Below are 21,182 nucleotides of genomic sequence, written 5' to 3'. Positions count from 1 at the left end.
CTGGGAGAACTGCCCATTTATACTCACTCTCTGTTTTCTATTAATTAGCCAGTTTTTGATCCATAAAAGGACTTGTCCTTTTATCCCATGATTTTTGAGCTTGCTTAGGAGCCTTTGATGAGGAACTTTATCAAAAGCTTTCTGGAAGTCAAGGTAAACAATATCTATTGGATCCCCCTTGTCCACATGTTTGTTCACCCCCTCAAAGAACATTAACAGGTTAGTGAGACAAGATCTTCCCTTACAGAACCCATGTTGAGTCTGCCTCAATAGGTTTTGTTCATCTATGTGCCTACTAATTCTTTCCTTAATAATGGTTTCCACCAATTTACCCGGTATCGACGTCAGACTGACAGGCCTGTAATTTCCCGGATCTCCTCTGGAACCCTTTTTAAAGATGGGAGTGACATTAGCTACCTTCCAGTCCTCAGGAATGGAGGCTGATTTTAAGGAGAGATTACATATTTTTGTCAGGAGATCCACAAGTTCACAATTGAGTTCTTTCAGAACTCTTGGATGTATGCCATCTGGGCCTGGTGATTTATCAGTTTTTAAGTTGTTTATCAGTTTTAGGACCTCCTCTCTCGTCACCTCAATCTGACTCAGGTCTTTCAACACCCCTCCCGAACTCAGCGGCTCTGGAGTGGGCAAGCACCTCTCATCTTCCACAGTGAAGACGGAGGCAAAAAATGCATTTAGCTTCTCAGCCATTTCCCTATCATCCTTCAGTACTCCTTTTACCCCTTGGTCATCCAAGGGCCCCACTGCCTCCCTGGCTGGTTTCCTGTTTCTAATGTATTTGAAGAAAGTTTTATTGTTGGTCTTTACATTTTTTGCTATATGCTCCTCATATTCCCTTTTTGCATGCCTGACCACAGACTTGCATTTTATTTGCCATAGCCTGTGTTCTGTTTTATCAGCCTCACTGTGACTAGCTTTCCACCGCTTAAAGGAATCCTTTTTACCTTTTACAGCTTCCATTACTTTGTTTGTTAACCATGTAGGCTTTTTCTTATACCTGTTTGTGCCTTTCCTAACCTGCGGAATATATTTTATTTGAGCTTCTAGAATTGTAGTTTTAAACAGTTTCCAAGCTTCCCCAATGGTTTTGACCCTTTCTACTTTTCCCTTCAGTTTCCTCCCCACATGTCCCCTCATATCAGAAAAATTACCCCTTTTAAAGTTAAAAGTGGTTGTGTGAGTCTTTTTGGCCAATTCCCTATTTGTACAAATGTTGAACTCAACAACATTATGATCACTGTTCCCAAGCGGTGCAATCACTTTTACATCTCTCACCAGGTCTTGAGTGTTACTTAGGACCAAATCAAGGATCGCCTCTCCCCTGGTAGGTTCCATGACCATCTGCTCCATAGCGCAGTCATTTAGAGTGTCTAGAAACTCAATCTCTTTCTCTCGACTAGAACACATATTGACCCAATCAATGTGTGGGTAGTTAAAATCACCTATTACGACACAGTGTTTTTGTCTAGCTGCTATCTTTAATTCATTCATCATTTTATAATCCTCCTCTATCTTTTGATCCGGTGGGCGATAACAAACTCCCAGTGTTAAGTTTCCTTTTGGCCCCCCTATTTCAACCCACAGAACTTCAAGAAGCGAATCCAATTCTCTTAGCCTCTCGATCTTTCTGGACTTTATACCCTCTCTGACATACAGAGCCACCCCACCTCCAACCCTTCCCCCCCTATCCTTCCGATATAATATATAACCGGGAATCACCGTATCCCACTGATTTTCCTCATCCCACCAAGTTTCTGAAATACCCACAATGTCTATTTTTCCCTCCGACACCAAGCACTCCAACTCCCCGATTTTACCTCGGACACTTCGAGCATTTGTATAGAAACAGCTGTAATTTCCCATACTGGTTAAGCCTGCCACCTTCCTCTTGCTATCTCGAGACCTTGTCAGACAGTCCATGTCACTAGCCATGGTCTCAGTGGACAATTTCAATCCACCTCCCTGTAGAAAAGCAACAGGTACCCCCTCATCTCTCTGAGATGAGCCAACCCGAACCAGAGACTTTTCGTCTCCTGTCGAAATTCTGATGATGTCTTTTGTTAACCAGCTTGGATCGAATTGTTTTGCATAAATAAGCCAATAAGAGATTGTGGATGTCTATGAAGTATCAGTTGAAGTTTCCATGTGTCATTTCACTGCAGTTTCTTGGAGCTATTATGTGTCCTGCCCTCGGTTTTCACGATGAACACAAACATCATGCTGTGGTCTGTGGGATATATGTCCCCTCTTTGCTCTGAAAGTACCATCTTGAAGATACTGTTAGAGGCATCAAACACATTTGTTATGAAGGCTGGATCTGACATAAAACGTAATGCTGGGTATTGGAGATACAAACTTTATAAAGGACAGCAACTGGTAAGCTCTGAGTTGGTGTGTCCTCACTGCAAGGCCCCCTGAGCTGGGAGGGGGGGTGCAAAAGGAAACTGCATGGGCGGTCTGGAGGCCCAGCAGTGCAGCACTGGGCATATGCTCCCATGCCCCAACAGAGGATCATCTGTACACACACACCACGTGCAAATGCTGATCCTTGAGGCCCTCCAAGACAGCATCCTTGGACCTGCATGCCAAGTGGAGAGGTATGAACGTAGCTGCAGTGGCTCCCAACTTACCAGTGAGTCTACCCCTGAAGCTGAAGGAGTTCTGCTTGACTGCTGCAGACTCCACAATTGAAGTGGCTCTGCCCACCCACCCCTGAGCAGCCTCCTGTTCCCTCCCTTACAGCAGTTGCTCGCGGGCCGCATAAGAGCCCTGGATGGGCCAGTTCCGGCCCCCGGGCCTTATATTTGAGAGTGTGTTAGAGAGTAGGTAGGATATACATGCTTCAAATAAATAAATGGAGCATGAGGTAAAGTTATAAGGACATGCTGAACACTGTCAAATTCAAAAACACTGTCAAAATTCAAGAGCGGGTTTGGGGAAAATGAGTCTTCTACTGTGCTGCTTCTAAAGGGTAACCTCACATTAGGTGAGAGATCTATGATCAGAGCTCCTGACATTTACGTTAATGTTAAAAAGCAGCTGATACAGATACAATATGTCAGACTAATAGCAGATCAAGGAGGGCAATTTCCATCAGGGAAATGGCACATGGAGAAAGGTTTGCACCATCCGACCCCTGCATGGCAATCCTAATCCTTCTGCAATGTATTTTAACATTAAAATGTCAGGAGATTTGATCATGGATCTCCCATGTAATGGGTAGCTTTGCTCTCAAACATAAGCTTGCTTTTCCACTTTTAATACATTGTAGGTTTTACCTGGTTATACCTCTTTTGTATTTTTATAAAATCGTTCTGGTATGGATTTGTCTCTGTTAAACTGAGTGAATGCTGATCACAATGGGGAGATCATGTGACAGGCAAGCAAAGTAGAAACATCCCTCCCTGCCTATCACTCTGGTTCTTTGCTCTTGCTTAATTATTTTACACACGCACACGCACACATTCTGGTATTCATATAATGCATGAAAGTGACTAAGGCGGAGACAGGAGATGTATGCATGGAACCCTACAAATCTTTATAGTTTTGAGTAAGCAACTTGTGTGCTGAAAAACTAACCAATAAACCTCTTTTTCATGAAAAGGTGGTTCTGTTGTACTCGCCAGCTACATTTCAATTTTTACCTTGCACACCTGTGAACGACACATTCTTTCTTTCTCTTCTGTAAAATTGTAAAACTGTAAGTTAAAGACCGGAGCTGCGGTGGCTCAAGTGGTTAAGACACTGAACTGCAGGCTGTGGAAGGTCAGTAGTTCAGCAGTTCGAGACCCAGGTGCCGCAAGATGGAGTGAGCTCCCATCTCTAGTTCCAGCTCCTGCCAACCTAGCAGTTCGAAAGCAAGAAATTGCAAGTAGATAAATAGGTACCACTTTGGTGGGAAGGTAACAGCGTTCCGTGCGCCTTGGCGTTTAGTCATGCCGGCCACATGACCACGGAAAACATCTTCGGACAGCGCTGGCTCTTCGGCTTTGAAACGGAGATGAGCACCGCAACCCTAGAGTCGGATTCGACTGGCTTTCGAGCAAGGGAACCTTTACCTTTACCTTTTTAAGTTAAAGACCAAACATTCAAATTTGTTCAGATTAGGAAATCAGCCGTGGCGTACCAAGGATGGGGCGAAGGGGACCCACCGTGGCTGCAGGCAATAAGCGTCACCTCCATCCCTTCCTCACAAACTTCCTGCTTGCTTCAGAGGAGCCACTTGGCTGCCCTTGAGCACATGGTCTCATAGCACAGCAAACATGTGCCCTGCTGTTTCAGCTTAAGAAAGGCCGGGGGGGGGGGGAATGAGGCACTCTTTTCTCTTCATGCTGCTCTCCTGAGCCAATTTGTGCCCCAGCGCACATGGAGGCACTCGTTCCGTGTCAAGCAGAGATAATATCAAGCTTGATCATTCATATCAGTCTGGATCATACCTGCAAGTGGTCTTATAGCACGACAAACATGTGCCCCACTGTTTTTTTTGTGTTAGAAAAGGGGGGCCGGGGGGGGGGGGAGAGAGACTGAAGCGCCCTTTTTCCTTCATGCTGCACTCCCGAGCTGATTTGTTGAGTTGCTTTAGCTTCTAGGGAGAGTTCAGGCTTGTGGCGATACAAACATAAATAAAAGGAATGGCATATTTTTATTGACCCAATTAAGGTTGGTACAAGAGTGTGCCAGCTTCTTGCACCAATCTACTTTAGACTGTTCATTTAAAAGGGGGGGGGAGGTTAGTGTGTGCTGAGCTACTCCAGGTCTCTGATGTGGTGTCTGGCAAACAGGACACATGTCAAGACTGATTTTTTAAAAAAATCGTGCTAGACTGAGGGCTTGCTAGTTTCCTGGGAAACTATGTGCTTGTGAAGTTACCCAATCCCCCTGTTAGGATTAAGTAGGCTTGCCAAGTCCCCCCAGAGGGCAAGGAAACCCCTGCTCCAGAGGCCCATTCCCTGCTGGCGGCGGATTGGGCCCCGGGGGGAGCCCCACCCCGACGTGCACATCACCCGGAAGTGACACGACCACGCCGGGCACGCTGGGGGCGGGGCCATGGTAATCCGAGGGAAAACTATGGTTTTCCCTCGGATGGTCGTGCCCTGCCCCCAGCATGCCCAGCGGCGTCACGTCACTTCCGGGTGATGTGCGTGCGGTGCGCACTCCAGACGACAGCCAGGAGTCCCGCGCTGCGGCACGACACCGGACTTGGGAACCCTAGGATTAAGAAACTAGAGAGACTTTCCGGGTGTTTGTTTCAGAGGGTTAGCCATGTTGCTCTGCAGTACAAGTTATATTTGAGTCCTGAAGCACCTTAGAGACCAACAAGAGTTTCACTGTAGAAGCTCTGGAGAATCGACTCTCCAGAGCTCATACCCTGACAACTGTTGTTGGTCTCTAGGGTGCTATGGGCCTTGAATCTAACCGTTTTTCTGGGGTTTTGGTTGGTCTTGCCAACGGTTGCCAGCTTCAGGTTGGAAATACCTGGAGATTGAGCCTGAGGAGGGCAGGGTTTGGGGATGGGAAGGACTTAAACAGGGTATGATGCCATAGAGTCCACCTTCCAATGCCACCATTTTCTCCAGGTGAACTGATCTCTGACACCTGGAGATCAGTTGTGATAGTGGGAGATCTCCAGCCACCCCCTGGAGGTTAGCAACCCTAGTGTTGCCCTTGTGACCACCTATTTCTGCGTTTAAACCGTATTATTATTATTAGCTTTATTTCATCATTATTACTGAACATAATTTTGTCCTATAGAGGAGGAGGGTGTTAAAACATGATCTGTTCCGGCTGACAATTACACGCTAGGTCGCCACTGGAAATCAGATAGAACAAAATAAAAAGCAGATCTCTTTCTCTGTGGTGCAGGGAAATGCATGAAGGGAGAATGTTAATATCTTCGTGAAGATGCTTTTGTGAGCCAAGACATGATAGCTGGATTGCTGTCAGTCAGATGCCTGAACATTCTCCAGGAAGCTTCCAGCACATTGTCTGCTGTAGTGGAAATGGGTTTAATTTAAATCTCTTCCAGATCTTTTCCTAGCATTGAAGTTATAAGCTTTCTTACATTCATAACTGAAGTGGATCAGTACGTTAGGTGTCAGCATACTATTTTCCTGCTTTGGTGCACAGCATTGTATGAGTGCGTGTTTGTGTGTGAGGTTCAAGATTAAATTTGAGGAAATCTCTGATCAGAGAGGGAACATTTTACCAGCCTTACTTTTTCAAGCTGTTGAACAAAACAGCAGAGGGGCTTCAGTAAAGGAGGCAATGATCCGGAGCAGAATAAGAGGAGAGGTAGAAATACCAAAATAAGGTGAAATAAAACAAAAACATGAAAGGGAAAAAAGAATATAAAATATGGATAGGGAGAGTATATGAGAGAAAAAGAGAACCGTACGCTTAGCTGGGGAATAGTTCAAGAAGAAGAAAGACTGCCAGATGTCAGCCACTTCTAAGTGTAAGGAATACAGATCTTCACTTCCCAGCAGTCCCTTCCAAGCCTCAGAAACATTTGATCCCCAGGATCACAGGTCCCATGTGGATAAACAGCCACATGGGTTGGAAGGGACTGCAATAAAGAGGGGGAAAGAGGTGAAATCACCCTCTTCTCTTTCTTTTGCCAACGGAAGAGTCCCTGGGCTTTTCAACACATTTTTTCCTGTTAGTTCTTGCCCCTTACTGCTATGGTTTATCCTGATTTCTACCCATATTTTTGCACCTTTGGTTTTCACTTTGGGGAGAGTCCTCCCCCTTTTCTTTTGAGACTGCTTTTGCCCCATTTTTTTCTGGAAGCCAATTTTGAGTCTCCTTTTTCTGTTTCTGTAAGTTTTCTTTGTCCTGCCCCTTCCCACAGACCTCCAGACCATTTTTACATGAATGGACTCTCATCATTGTAAAAAATACTCCCTCCCCCAAGACAAACAGTTTCATCCCCCCCCCCAAGTCTCTAAAATATTGATACAGCAGTGTTCTGCTGTAATGGTATGTCAGACAGGTTGGGGATTTAGAGAACCTGCTTGACCTATTGTTACAGTAGTACATCAATGCAATGCTCCCTCTCAGCTGTGGGGTCTTGTGAGCAAAAATTCTACTTTGTGAGCTAGTGCAGTAAAGTTGTGAGTGAGCAATTTGACTACTGCATAAATTAGTTTGCTCTGGAGCTATTCTTCCTGAGCTAAGACAAAAATGTGTGAGTTGGAGGCTAAAAAACTGTGGGCTAGCTCACACTAACTCAGCTTAGAGGGAACACTGCATCGATGTATCAATATTTTAGTGTGTGTGTGCATGTGCAAAAAATTAAAAGAGGGGTACTGTGACACCACTGATGACAACAGCACCCTCTCTTGAAAATCCCTTGTGCTGCACAAATCTCTCAGTGTGTATGTGGGCTGTCACTGAATGTGGGCCCAGATATGTTGGAGGTAGCCCCAGTTGCCCCCAGCCTAGTGAACCCTGGTGCCAAATAAGGTCAGCTTTCAGTGACTGGGTCCAAACCTCATTAACCTCTTGTGTCCACTGTTTCTTTGCCTAAATGTTTTAAAACTTCATCACAGATTGGCAATTTGTTGGCAATCCATGTTGGTAATCAGTTTAGTATGTTGTTAACAAATATAACTGAATTTTTGATAGCAGACGAATGAAGATAAATGGAAGAAAGCCATAGCACTCTGCCCATTCCCCAAGAGTGCATGGTGTACATTTCCCCAAGACTGTTGTCCAGTAGATGTGCCTACACAAAGATGTTCCAATAATTTAACAGTTTTATTACAGAAAAGAATACTAAACAAGCTATTTTACGTGTCAGGTTTAAAGCTTGTGAAAAGCAACTAAACTCACACATAAGACCAGTACATAAATCAGCCCAATAAAACAGCTTTGTAAATATTTATGTACTCAGTGCTCTCAGTTTCATGCCTGCTTCCTTTACCTTCACCTCTTAAATCTCCTTTTTCTGTATAGTTTATGGCTGTGAGTGGATTTGGTTGTCTGCCTGACATTGCTTAATTACTTACTGCTTCCTCTGGTATCACATGCCATAATCCTAAATCTTTCTAGAGTCTGATGGTGTTAGGAATGGGATGCACTTATTAAACTAATCTCAATAGAACTGCCGTGGGAGTAATGGAGGAGTGTTCTGAAGGTTGAATTTACCCACTGGTTACTACTAGTATCATCCTTGTTTCAAGAACACTGAAGGTGAGCCCATTGCAGGCTACAGTTCTACCAATACATGTACACCTAAAATTCTGCTTACTTGACAGGATGCTACAGAGAGCCAGGCTATCCTGAGAGAATGCACTTCAATATAGTTTGTTCTTCAGTATGGGCTTGGGGTTAGGAAGACAGCCAGAGGTTTCCCCACATGAACTCACTGCTGTATGGTGTAGCTCAGGGGGCCCAACCTTTTTGAGCCTGTGGACACCTTTGGAATTCTGACAAAGGGTTGTGGGTGGAGCCACAGAATGGCTGCTGCTGAAGATGGAGCCAGCCACAAAATGGCTGCCATAGCTTACCTTCAGTCACACAGTGCTGTGCTGTGGTGGCAGCTTTTCCCAAGGCAGTATTTTTGAAAATCTGCACAGCCAGTCAAGTTTCCAGTGGTCAGAAGCTTGTTGGACAAAAACCCCACCAGGCTCCACCAGTTTTATTAAATACTTGGTGGGTACCAGGAAAGGTATGACCAGGCACCTTGATGCCCATGGGCACCATATTGGGGACTCTTCTGCTTCTAGGCCATGGAATTGGATCAGGAACTTAGGAAATCTGCATCTAAATCCCTTTGTTACCACAGAGTCACTGAGTAGCCTGCAACAGGTCACTGTTTCGGCCTCAGCTACATTTCCCTCCATGTGGGTCATGTGACTTCAGAAATTATCTTTTTGGGAGTTGGTAAGGGCTTGAGAGGAATGCAGGAAAACTCCACATTGCATGCTGTAAAGGACCACACTTTGAGCATAGAATCATAGAATCACAGAGTTGGAAGGGGCCATCAGGCCATCTAGCCCAACCCCCAGCAGGATCAGCCTAGAGCATCTCTGACAAGTGCTTGTCCAGCCACTGCTTAAAGACTGCCTGTGAGGGGGAGCTCACCACTTCCCTAGGTGGCTGATTCCACTGTTGAACAACTCTTACTGTTAAAAAGCTTTTCCTAATATCCAGCTGATACCTTTCCACCCTTAATTTATGTTATGTACGCGGACCGCCACTAGGGGTCCGCGGCAAAGACTGGAGCTTGGCTCCCCTGGACAACAGGAACATAGGATCCTAGTTCCCCCCAGCCCCAACCAATAGCCACTCTGGCGGGAAATTCAAAGCCTCCAATGGACGAAGGCTGTGCTGGGTGGGTGTGTATATAGTTGGCCTTGCAGAGCCGTTTTAGTTAGTCTTGTGTTAAGTACAATAAACGTGTGCAACTCATGTCGTCGTCCGAGTCCTCCATGCGGCAAACCCAGTACTTTAACCCATTATTTCGAGTCCTATCCTCTGCTGCCAACAGGAATAGCTCCCTTCTCTCCTCTAAGTGACAGCCCTTCAAATAGAAGTACTAGATATACATTTTATCCTTGACAGAATGTAGTGCAGTTTCTGAACATCTTGATCTGTTCAGTGACATCTTCTGTTTGCTCCCTTCCTTTGTTTCCTCTTCTGAATAGGGATGCCAGACCGCTCCCCCAGTCCAGGCAGGAGTCTCCTGGTTTTGGGCACTCCTCTCTGCCCCCCCCCCATTACCCCCTCAACAGGCAAGAAGCCGGAAATAAATGTGACATGCCTATGTGACCCAGAAGTGACCTAGGCACGTCAGTAACATTGGGGAGGACACTCTACTTTTGGGCAAAACTCTATGGTAGAAGCTAATTCTATGATAGAATTTTGCCCCAAAACCAGAGTGCTGCTCCCCGACGTGCCTTCATCCCATCTGGGTCACGCAGGCATGTCACGTTTATTTTCAGCATTCCTCCGCTCTCCCGGTAAGTTTACCCCCCATCCCCTGCTGGCAGGTCCAAGGGACCTGTTAACCCTACTTCTGAAATAAGTTCAATCCTGTGTACTGAGGGTGGGGACCAAACTGTCCCTTTCTCTGAAGCATTAGAAGAGGCTACCAATTGGAAGGAGTGGACAGGGTGCAGACAGGACACCAGCAAAGTGACTTAATGGATGAGGTTTGATCTGACTGCTTTGCTCCTGTCACAGGCACTACAGCTTTTACCTGCCATATGGAGCAGAAATTCAGTAGGTGAATCTACAGGCAGTGTCACCTTCATGTCCATTCAGTGTCACCCCCTGTCAGGGAAAGACGTGCTGCTTGCTTGTTTAGGATTTAGTTGATTGTGGTGTTTGGGGTTGCTTTATCTACTTGTTTGCTTCAGTGAACGATCTGTGCCTTCAGATGTTCTTTCTCCCCAAGGCAAACTGTACATTATTCATTCTTCCTCTCTGTAGCCTGTTATTGTTTGGCTGATTATAAACTGCAGGTTTTTTTTTTTAATGAGATGAACTTCAGCTGATAAAATCATTTGAGCACAAAGAATCCTGGAGAATGAATGCAACTCTCAGATTCTCCTGAATTCCATGAGTCTCAAGGGCAATATACACAATTTTTAGTGTAAATGATTTCCATATCAATATTCACATGGCAGAGGGCCAGTTCACACATACATTTGCATCATCTGATTTCTTATCACTTTATTTCTTTTATGTTTTGCAGCTGAATTAACTCTACTGCAAAACATGTTTTTATTTATCTATCTCTCATTTCTCTCCCAGCTTTTCAAACAGGGCCCCACCAGGTGGATGTAAGGAGATAACAAAGTTCTGCATGTGGTGCTTGAACTGTGTTGGCTCATTCACATATGCAAGTAACTTCTCAGTGGTGTAGTCATCAAGTGATGGATATGAATGTGTGAACATTTCAGATAATATTGTGGTAGGCCTCCTCCATGGTAAAATGACAAATTACAAGCTATCACATCTTAAGAAAAGCTAGAAAACAAGCATTTTTTTAACAAGTTGTTAACATCATCTTCCGATGTCTTTGCATTTTACTTGCTGTTTCTGGAGATTTTTTTACCACTGAAGTCATTTTGACATGTGCATGTAGCTGAGACCACTGCTTCCAGATGGTTACTACTGCATTTTGTAGAAAGTTGAATTTCTAAGTCCCCCCCCCCGCTTTTATAGCTAAATAGGTTTAAAATTTTTTAACTAGCATGAAGAATTGCTAGCAAGAATTGATTACTGTTTGATCAAATGTATTATTTTCCTTTGCTAAATGAAACCTATTGTGAATATTTTAGACCTCTGTACCAATCCAGGCAACTATAAAGTGACTGCCTTTAAAACTATGACATTTCCAGTACATATTGTAAGTAATTAGTGGCACCAGGGCATTACATGTGTTCCTTTTGCTTCAGATATGCAGTTTAGCTCTGTCTTCATCTCCTTGTGAATGTAAATCAGTACTAATGCCAGAGCATTTACTGGCCCCATCAAATTAATGCTAAGGAAAGCATAACATGTTATCAGTCTACCTCCATCCTTTATGCTGTTAAAGCCAAATCTTGGAGGAAAAGTGTATGCAGATATGTCTTGTCTTGGAGACTAGTCTTGGCAATAGTATGTGCGAAAAGGATCTAGGGGTCTTAGTAGACCATAAACTGAACATGAGTCAGCAGTGTGATGTGATAGTTAATAAGGCAAATGCCATTTTGGGCTGTATCAACAGAAATATAGTGTCCAGATCTTGTGAAGTGATGGTATTGCTTTACTCTGCTCTAGTTAGACCTCACCTAGAGCAGGGGTGTTAACCATGTGGCCTGTGGCCTGGATCAGGCCCTCAGAGGGCCCCAATTCGGCCTACAAGGCCCTGGCTGTTTCGTGCTTCCTTTTCCAGTTCTACTGCTGCTGCCACGTCACAGCTTGCTTTACCAGTTTCTCTCAGTTGCACAGGAAAGATAGATAGGCAAGCCTTTCCTGTGTGAATGAGAGAGTCTGGTAAAGTACTGGCTGAGGCTCCTCCCCCTCCTCCTCCCAGGGGGAGGGGTTGAACAGCCAGAACTTGCTTCCTGGCCAGGCTGCAAGAGTCAAAGGGAAGCCTTTCTTTCCTTCCACTGGCTGAGGCTCCTCCCTGAAGGGAGGGAAGAAACAAGGGGGAGCTTGCTTTGCTGGGATGCCTCAATCGCATGGGAGAAATACCAAGCAACTTTGTTCAAGGTATGAGCTTTTGTGTACCTTGCTACAGTGTGTGTATGTGTGTTGTTGGGCTCTCTATGCCAAGGCTCTCCTGGCTGCAACTGGGTTCCCTCCCCCTTTTCACTGTATTAATGCCCTTATGATCCAGTCTTTCTCAGTAAGAAAGCAATGTGAACTATTTTAGAGGAGGAATAACAACAAGCTAGTGAGGTGGATTAGTTTGAAAGTGTGTGTCCAGACCAGGGGTGGCCAAACTGTGGCCCAGGAGCCAAATGCAGCTCTTTCACGCATATTGTGTGGCTTCCGGCAGGGCAGCTGGGTAAGCGAAGGGGAGGCATGCTTCCCCTCCCCGATAGGTCTTCCCTTCCCAAGCCAGTTCCCCTTCCTGGGTAGGCTTGAGGCAGGGGGGAGCAGAAAAAGAAAGCAACTTTAACACTAAATGCATTCTCAAAGCCCCCCCCACCTACAAATATCATTGGACAAATGAATATCATTATCAATATCTATTTTTCCCCTTTTGTTTTTATTTTTGGCAGTCTCATTTTTAATGTTAATAAAAAAGCAAAAAACGTGTAATTTAATAAAAAAGCAAAAAACGTGTAATTTTTAATGTTAATAAAAAAGCAAAAAACGTGTAATATTTGTTCATGGTATGTGGCTCTCAGACATCTGATGTTTATTCTATGTGGCTCTTATGTTAAACAATTTTGGCCACTCCTGGTCCAGACCAAGTTCACACAGCACATTTCCTTTGTAGGAAGTTGTAGTTATTTCTCTGGGGAAGACTATAGTTTTATGTCAGGGTGCCTTCTCATGTTCTTGACCAACACATGAAGCAACTAATGTACAAAAGGTTGCAATGCCGAGACATTTCATGTTTCCCCCTGGGTCGTAGGCTCAAAATACTGAGCAGGAGATTTCTATAAACAATGTCAATAAGTCAAAAGTAAGTTTGCAGCTTACAGATACAGACCTGAACAGCATACTCAAGATTGCTACAGCACAGACATTTTGATGCAATGATTCAGAGCAAGAGGTGTCAGTTATCAGAGACTGTTAAATAGACAACGTATTACAAGAGTGCTAATGTTCATATAGAGGATGGTGCGGAGTTGTTTTCATTTGCCCCAGAAGGCCGGACCAGAACCAGCAGGTTGAAATTCAATCAGAAGAGTTTTCGGCTAAACCTTAGGAAGAACTTCCTGACAGAGTGGTTCCTCAGTAGAACAGGCTTCCATGGGAGGTGGTGGGCTCTCCTTCTTTGGAGGTTTATAAACAGAGGCTAGATTCAGTGAATTTAGGCAGATCATTTGTGAATACCCTGCATTGTGCAGGAAGTTGGACTAGATGATCCTGGAGGTCCCTTCCAACTCTATGATTCTATGACATTAGTTTCAAATTTGCATAGATTGCTGTCCCAGAATGAAATTCCATAACCAGAAGTACCTCATGGCATATAGGCCTGTTTCTGACTTTGCTTTCCCTCTTTGTGAAAAAAAATGTGTGAAGAAGCACTAAAGGCATCTCGAATATTGTAAGATTAGCTAGTACTGTTACCCTCATACTGCAAATGGGAGGCTGAGAAAAAAGTAGCTTGCCAAAACTTTGTAGTGTGTTCAAGCCCAATAGAAATCTGAACTGGGAACATTCCATTTCTCACTGTTATCCACTGCACTGCTCCAGTTTGTTTGGGTCTGATCTTGTTTGTTTGGGTCTGATCTTCCAGACATTGCATATACTCAGCCATATTGTAGACACATTTTTGTATTTTAAAAACAGGTAACCCACAAGTGACGTTCAAAATCAAAACTCTGACTATAATTCACATACGTATTGTATACCATGTACCTACACTATTCTCTGACAAAGAATGGGGATTAGGGCTCCATACTGAAAATCTCCTGTGAAAATAGAATCTCCCTAGTGCTACTGAGACTGAAAACCTCTTTGTTTAACACTTAAGTGCAGTCAGTGCTATTGTATTGCCTAACGGAGGTGTTCGAATTAATCCCACCCCTGTCACTTTCTAACAGGATAATGTAAAAGCTGTTCTATGGGGACAGAAAATAATAATTTGTTAATTCTCCTCAGTATTTCACGCTCCTCCGTAGTGCAGCTAATTTTCTCTGAATACCTTATTAAAATTCAGAATGGCTTTGATGACCCACCCTAATAGCTCTCCACTGAGGTTGGAGCTGTGAAGGTGAGAGCTGACAAAGATGCTATGATTTTTCTCTCCTCCATGTTTTCCAGGTTTTATTATTCTGGATTCCATCCTTTGAGAGCTGTCCAGCTGATGCGAGTGGCCAAATTGCAGTACAGCCAGGACATGTTTCCTCAGGCTCTGGAAACCTTGAAGCAGGTCAGTATTCCCACTTGTGGTGCTGCCATTTTCCCTAGCCAAATATTTCCCACACTTTCTAGCTCATCTCCCCTCCCCCCCTACACTTTTTAAATGCCAGGCTCCAGTTCTCACTCCATTTTAGTGACACTATTTCCTTAGGCAACAGCTTCAAAGTGAGGTGATGGGTCATTGCTGCTTGCACCATTTCCAGGGCTGACTTCCTTTAATATCAGTTGTTGGTAATTACTGTTCAGTTGCTAGGGGGTATCATTAATCACCTCCTAACCTTGAATGGCAAATAGCTATTAAGTTGGAGGAAGGAAAGACTCTTTCAGTGCCTGATTCTATTTCTCATCCTCATTCTTGGGTATCTGTTATGTCTTGCATCTACTTGAATGGGGGAAGACAGATTAAGACAAAATAAAGAACAGGAAAAAATAAACATATTCCACTGTTTGTGGACACAGGCAAGGCATGTCCTTGCAGTGATGCTTATGGATCTGACAGAAAGTAGAATTGCACTGAAATCCAAAATTCTGCATTGTTTCAAGCTTCTAGGGCTGGGACTTTGACATAAAAAACTGTAAAGGGGGGGGAAAGAATCATGAACAGATGGGTTGGTGTCATTAAAGGATGGTATTTAAAATGTGGAGTTTGATTAATATTGTGATCCATCACTGATCTTGAAAACAAAATCTGATTTTCAACAGGTATTTCTGGGCCAGGTGGGGTGAACCCTCCATTTTAAAGATCTGATCTTGAAAACTTGCAATAGGAATTCCCATAAATTTTTAATTTCTACTTCTTGTAGAAGTCATTGTGAATGGAAGTCAATAGCAGCTGTATCACATTTAGCACTGTCAACTTTGCAAGGTGAATTACAGTGGTATCAAGTGCAAAATAGGTTTTAGGATCATCCAAAAAAGAGTGAGTTTGTCAAAGTTCAGTCTTCTTAGTATTTCTAGTTATTCCCAAGCAGATTCAGGTTAACGATAAAGTGTAACTTTGTTGGGAGGAATGATATATTTGGTAACTTAGACTATGAATAAAGCATGTGCTTTATTGCATTATTATATGACTGATGCTCACTTTATTTATTTAAAACATTAATCCACTTTGTTCCAAGAGATAAGTAGCAACACTGAAACAACAATCCATTAAACATATTGCAATAAAAACCCTCCTATAAAATGTTCAAATACCACATTGAGCTGAACTCCTCTCAACATGCTGCCTTATCCAGAGAGCATCCCATGAATTTATTATAAATTCACATGTCACATATCTGCCAACATATACAATAAATTCCCAGGACCAGCAAAACCTTCTGATTATAAGATTCAGTTGGACTAGTACAATAGAAAAGAGAATAATTAGAACTCCAATTGCTGTTAGACTTTATTAATTTTGTGGTAGAAGATTCATACAACAATTGCTTCACAGTATTTCTGATTTGGAGCTGCGGTGGCTCAAGTGGTTAAGACGCTGAACTGCAGGCTGTGGAAGGTCAGTAGTTCAGCAGTTCAAGACCCGGGTGCCGCAAGACAGGGTGAGCTCCTGTCTCTAGTTCCAGCTCCTGCCAACCTAGCAGTTCGAAAGCAAGAAATTGCAAGTAGATAAATAGGGACCACTTCGGTGGGAAGGTAACAGCGTTCCGTGCGCCTTGGTGTTTAGTCATGCCGGCCACATGACTACGGAAACGTCTTCGGACAGCGCTGGCTCTTCGGCTTTGAAACAGAGATGAGCACCGCAACCCTAGAGTCGGATTCGACTGGCTTTCGAGCAAGGGAACCTTTACCTTTACCTATTTCTGATTTAATTCATGTTAAGAGCTTCCAATCATTAGGAAATTATGATTTATATATTTTGTGCTGTGGAATGGTTATATAACTGCCTGCTGTATGAGGAATGAGGACTAATTTGTATATTCTTATAAATATGATCAACTTTTGCATTACATATTAGTGTTGTTTTTACATTACATATTTTGATTCCTTCTACTGAATCATGGTACATGTTATACTGCAGGTGGCTTTTTGGTTCTTGTAGCATCCTTTTCTGCTGTTATGTCCCCATGTCTGCCATGATGCTACTGAGATTCATGGGGCTGTGCTTTAAGTGTAGAGTGAAGTTCTCATCCTGGTGGAAATCTGTCCAAGTCAATACTTTTGCCCTGGATGTAGGTTTAAAGGTTTGTGATTAGACATGTTCATATCCAGCATGCCTTCAGAAGTAAACAGGTTTGCACTATTCCACTAGTAGATCATAATAACATCAAATGTGACTCTCCTAGGAATCCTAGTAATTAAAGGAGAATTGTTTAGAAAAACAAAACGCGCTCTGTGACCTGTGAATCTAGTTCCTGTTGCTGACATCCTCTGCCAACAGACCTCATTCCATCCAACCACAAGCCTTGCAGATTGAGCTGTGTTCCTCCAGGGTATCATGGAAGCTGCAAAACAAGCTGAATTAGCACTCAGCTGACCCCGGTTTAGCGCTCAGTCAGCTGGCTTAACACTTGTCAGTTGACCCCAAGGTCAAAACTCCTTCCTTGGAGAGGGATCAGTCCCAGCAGCTTGTCTGAATGGAATGAGCTCTGCCAGGCTCAGCTCCTGCTCCCTCCCCCCACACTGCTGCCTTTGGAGCCTGATTTCCTGCCTGCCCTGGACCATTGCCTGCTGATGGACAGTTTGATCTTCAGTTGCTTCTTTTGGAGCTTGGTCTGAAATGTACCTGCAGACTCTTTGGGCTGATGACTGGCTTCTATCAAATCCTGATCACTTGAGGCCTGGACTCTGCCAGATCCTGATTTTAAAAAGTGCATTTCAGTTGCATTCAAATTAATCTGCTAGTGGAATGAGCCCCATGAGTCCTCTGTACCCCAGTTTTACAATATTCCACCGACAAGGCTCTTTTAATCAATTGGGTGGGTCAGTCTCATCTCCTATTGTAGAATCACTGGTATTGGAGGCTTTGAACTATGTGTGATGCCATATTTATATTAGAAATCCTAAATAACAAGACAGATTCCCATATTCTTTTCCTGTTGCTTCACGAACATAAATGAGACCTGCACCCATTTCATATATCTTTTTTTCTCCTGCTGCTTTATAATGTGAAGAAGAGGTATTGTAGTGCAACATGGGCTGTACCCAGGGCTTTTTTGGTAGAAAAAGCCCAGCAGGAACTCATTAGCATAATAGACCACACCCAACAGCAGAAACTCATTAGCATGTTAGGCCACACCCTGATATTGCAGTTCATTAACGTATTAGGCCACACCCCATGCCTTCCCTTGGCTTGCCCAGGTGCCCCGCAGCTGCGGGGAGCCCAGGCAAGTCAGCCTTTGCACAGGCCGGGGAAGGCACGGGGAGGCATTTAAATTCCTCCCCGATCCTTCCACCACCACCCCAGCTTGCCCACCTCGGAGTTGCCAGGGGGGGTCGCTCTCCAGGCCTTCCCTCTGTAGCCACGCATGCAGAGGTTTTGGCTATAGTGGGCGTGGCCAACTCTGAAGCCAGCCGGAACTCCGTTCCTGTGCGTTCCTGTCCAAAAATAGCCCTGGCTGTACCACTCCAAAGTGCATCAGGGGGGTTCATATTAGGTAGTTCTCCAATGGGAAAAAAAATACCTAAACACAGAAAACTAGCAAGACAGGAAGACTCTGGCTTACAAGGACTGTACTATATCACATAGTTAGATTCTAAGCAAATCCAAGTTTACAACAATAAATTACATTGCCTGATGTAAAATCGATATCTTGTATTTTCCACTGATCCCATGCAGTGGAAAAAGCACGAGGCAATATAAATATAAAGCCTTTCCACTCGAGAATGGTGCTTGAACCTTTGTAGCTTTGTTTCATTTGAACAGATTCTTCCCTGCTTGCATGTGGATTATTAACTGCATGTGCGATTAAAGTAAAATAAGTGTGACTTTCTAGGCATTTGTCCTTCCTTTGCCGTCTCTAACAGGCATTCATTTTAATCAAGGGACAAAGGAGAAACAGAAATTGTTTCCCCACTCTTCTGCCCTTCACTTTGTAGGCTATCAGCATGATGAAGTTTGCTTCCTCCTTTCATCATGACTGAGTGGTGCAGCAGTACATTTGCATATTGTTCTGATGTTAGGCACCCAATGCAAATCAGACACAAAGGGATATGTTGGACTTCCCTGTGCATTCGGAAGCACATGCATACTGATCATCTAATGAGAGGTTTTTTGTGGGGTGTTTTTTTTTTTTTTTAGTGAAAAACTGTGATTGGCTTGGGATATGACGCCTTGTTTTGTGTGTGCTCAGAGTACTTTTTCATAATAAAACTAGATCCTTAAATAATGAAAGAAAATCTTGATTCTAAGAACTAGCATTCAATGTTGTGGAAACTGTCATTTCGTGGAGTAAGGTTGGAATTCTTTTTGTGTTATGGCTTCTACACACTGCCATTGTAATATATATGTTGGCATGTTACCGCACAGGTGTTTTTTGCTTAACCCATACACAAGGCCAAGCTGTCTGTCATATTAAATGCCTGGCAGCCTCTGAAAGAAGAAGAGGAGAAAAGATTGGATTTATACCCCATCCTTCACTACCTGAAGGAGTCTCAGAGCGGCTTACAATCCCTTTTCCTTCCCCTCCCCACAACAGACACCCTGTGAGGTAGGTGGGGCTGAGAGAGCTCTCTAGAGAACTGCCCTTGAAAGAACAGCTCTGAGAGAGCTTGTGACTGACCCAAGGTCACACCAGCAGCTGCATGTGGAGGAGTGGGGAATCCTGGTTCTCCCAGATTAGAGTCCGCACTCCTAACCACTACACCAAACTGGCTCTCACACCAAACTGAAATCGGCTGTTTTGTGTTTAGTTCTCTTTGCCCCCTCTATGAGTCAGGGGTCATTTGAGGTTTTTATTTTGTTGTCTTTAAATTCTGATGTTTTCAATTATGACTTGTAAGTCACCTTGAACCCGATGAAAGGCAGGATTTAAATATTTTAATAAATAAATGCAGTGTCTAGTCACCAGTGTCCTGCTATCAAAATGTTCTGTATTGCTCCACTCACACTCCATATAATTGGCTATCATTGGCATGGGGAGGGGGGCACTATGATATTTTGCAAAATATTATGAAGGACAGCAGGGAATCAGGCACACTGTCACTAGTCTTGAGAGCAGATTTCTGCAGTGTTTTCTTGGTTCCCTTTTGTTCTCCAATTTCTCTGTTTCCCAAGTTCAAGCAATAACTCCCTTAATTTCATGCATATTCTGTATGCAACATCATTGCTTGGGCTTCTAATGTAAACATAGAAGACCTGGTGAAAAGACTAAGAATTCTACTGCTTTGAGCACTGTTGAAAACTTTTATACTGCAATCTCTACCAAGCTGATAGACAGTAAACCATAGCATAATAAACCTCGTAACAGTGATGAAATGGCATACAGAACAAATAACAATTAAATTTCAAACTTTGCAGCAGAAGTAAACCACAGCTAGGTTATTCTATATGAAAAACAATCTGTAAATTAAAATGCTTTCTCCTCCGGTTGCAAACAAACCATGAATGTAATGGGGCCATAATGTATGCTACAGAAAAATTCCTTCTCTTGACCGCACAGATCTCATATTTGCTACGGACAGGGATGCAGGTGAAGGCTAAACTGATGCGAGGCTTTCCAGAGTTATACAGGAACAAACCATAAAAAGGGGACAAGGACCTACCAGTTAAAACTGGAACATGGATTGCTTCTCTTCTTCTCTTTACTATAGGCTTACGACATCATGACAGTGACTCATGGGGCAGAGCACAGCTTAGTGCAAAACTTGATGATGCTTAAGGAAGACTGTGAGGCTGGCATAACAGCAAAGAGTGGCCTACAGACCTGAAGAACGGTGCTCTGCCCAAAGGAGGCCAAGAGAAGATACTGAAGAAAGCAAATCTACTTCTAGACAAGCAACCTGGCAGTGAAATCTTCATGGGTATAATTGGGGGTGGGTGGGTTTCTGTTTGCTATGTAGTCTTTGCCTTATTACTTCTGCTAGTTTTCCAGATGATGTTTCTCTCCAGTGGACAATTCCAGGTGCAACAAGGTGCCTGCAAAGTGATGTTAAGAAACAAACTCGGGCAATTCCTGGTAAAACCTCATCTCACTATTAAAAAACACAGAAAATACTAGCTTGTGGGAATTATTTTCTTCATGTGTCATGGTTTTTAAGATGCCCTCACTATGCTAAATCTAGATGACTGGAAGGGTATAGAGACCTTTACCTAGATTGTCCATGCTAGCCCAGTCTTGTCAGATCTCAGAAGCTAAGCAAGGTATACCAGGGTCACCACACAGAGGCAGGCCATGGTAAACAACCTCTGAACGTTCCTTGCCTTGAAAACCTTACGGGGTTGCCATAAGCTGGCTGCAAATTGACAGGGGAAAAAAGGGGGGCCTCTGAACATTGGCGAATGTAGACTCCATTTTCAAACCTATCAAATTTCTTCTGGAATGTTTCTTTCTCTCCCATATTTTGTTGAGTGTGTTCTTACTTTAATCTCACTTTATATTCTTTCTCATTTTACTGAGCCTGGTATGTCTATTATTAGTGTGCTCATCATGAAATTTGCATATTAAAGTTGGATCAGATCTTCT

The 21,182-nt window shown here is 43.5% G+C and overlaps 1 protein-coding gene across 1 annotated transcript in view; it reads left to right on the top strand.

Moving 5' to 3' along the window:
• The window catches only part of LOC107106688 (histone-lysine N-methyltransferase SMYD3-like), a 117,772-nt gene extending 97,215 nt beyond the window's left edge, over window positions 1-20,557 (top strand). Inside the window, exons 7-8 of the mRNA XM_015406872.1 lie at window positions 14,461-14,569; window positions 20,311-20,557. Of these exons, the coding sequence (XP_015262358.1) occupies window positions 14,461-14,569; window positions 20,311-20,427 (226 nt within the window). The 3' untranslated portion in view covers window positions 20,428-20,557. The remainder of the gene's footprint in view (window positions 1-14,460; window positions 14,570-20,310) is intronic.
• Window positions 20,558-21,182: the final 625 nt, after the last annotated feature.

The sequence above is a fragment of the Gekko japonicus genome, unplaced genomic scaffold (assembly GCF_001447785.1).
Source record: "Gekko japonicus isolate JY-2015 unplaced genomic scaffold, Gekko_japonicus_V1.1 scaffold1103, whole genome shotgun sequence".
Classification (NCBI taxonomy): Eukaryota; Metazoa; Chordata; class Lepidosauria; order Squamata; family Gekkonidae; genus Gekko; species Gekko japonicus.
The sequence above is the reverse complement of the archived record's forward strand: the minus strand, read 5'-3'. Positions and strand labels throughout refer to the sequence as shown.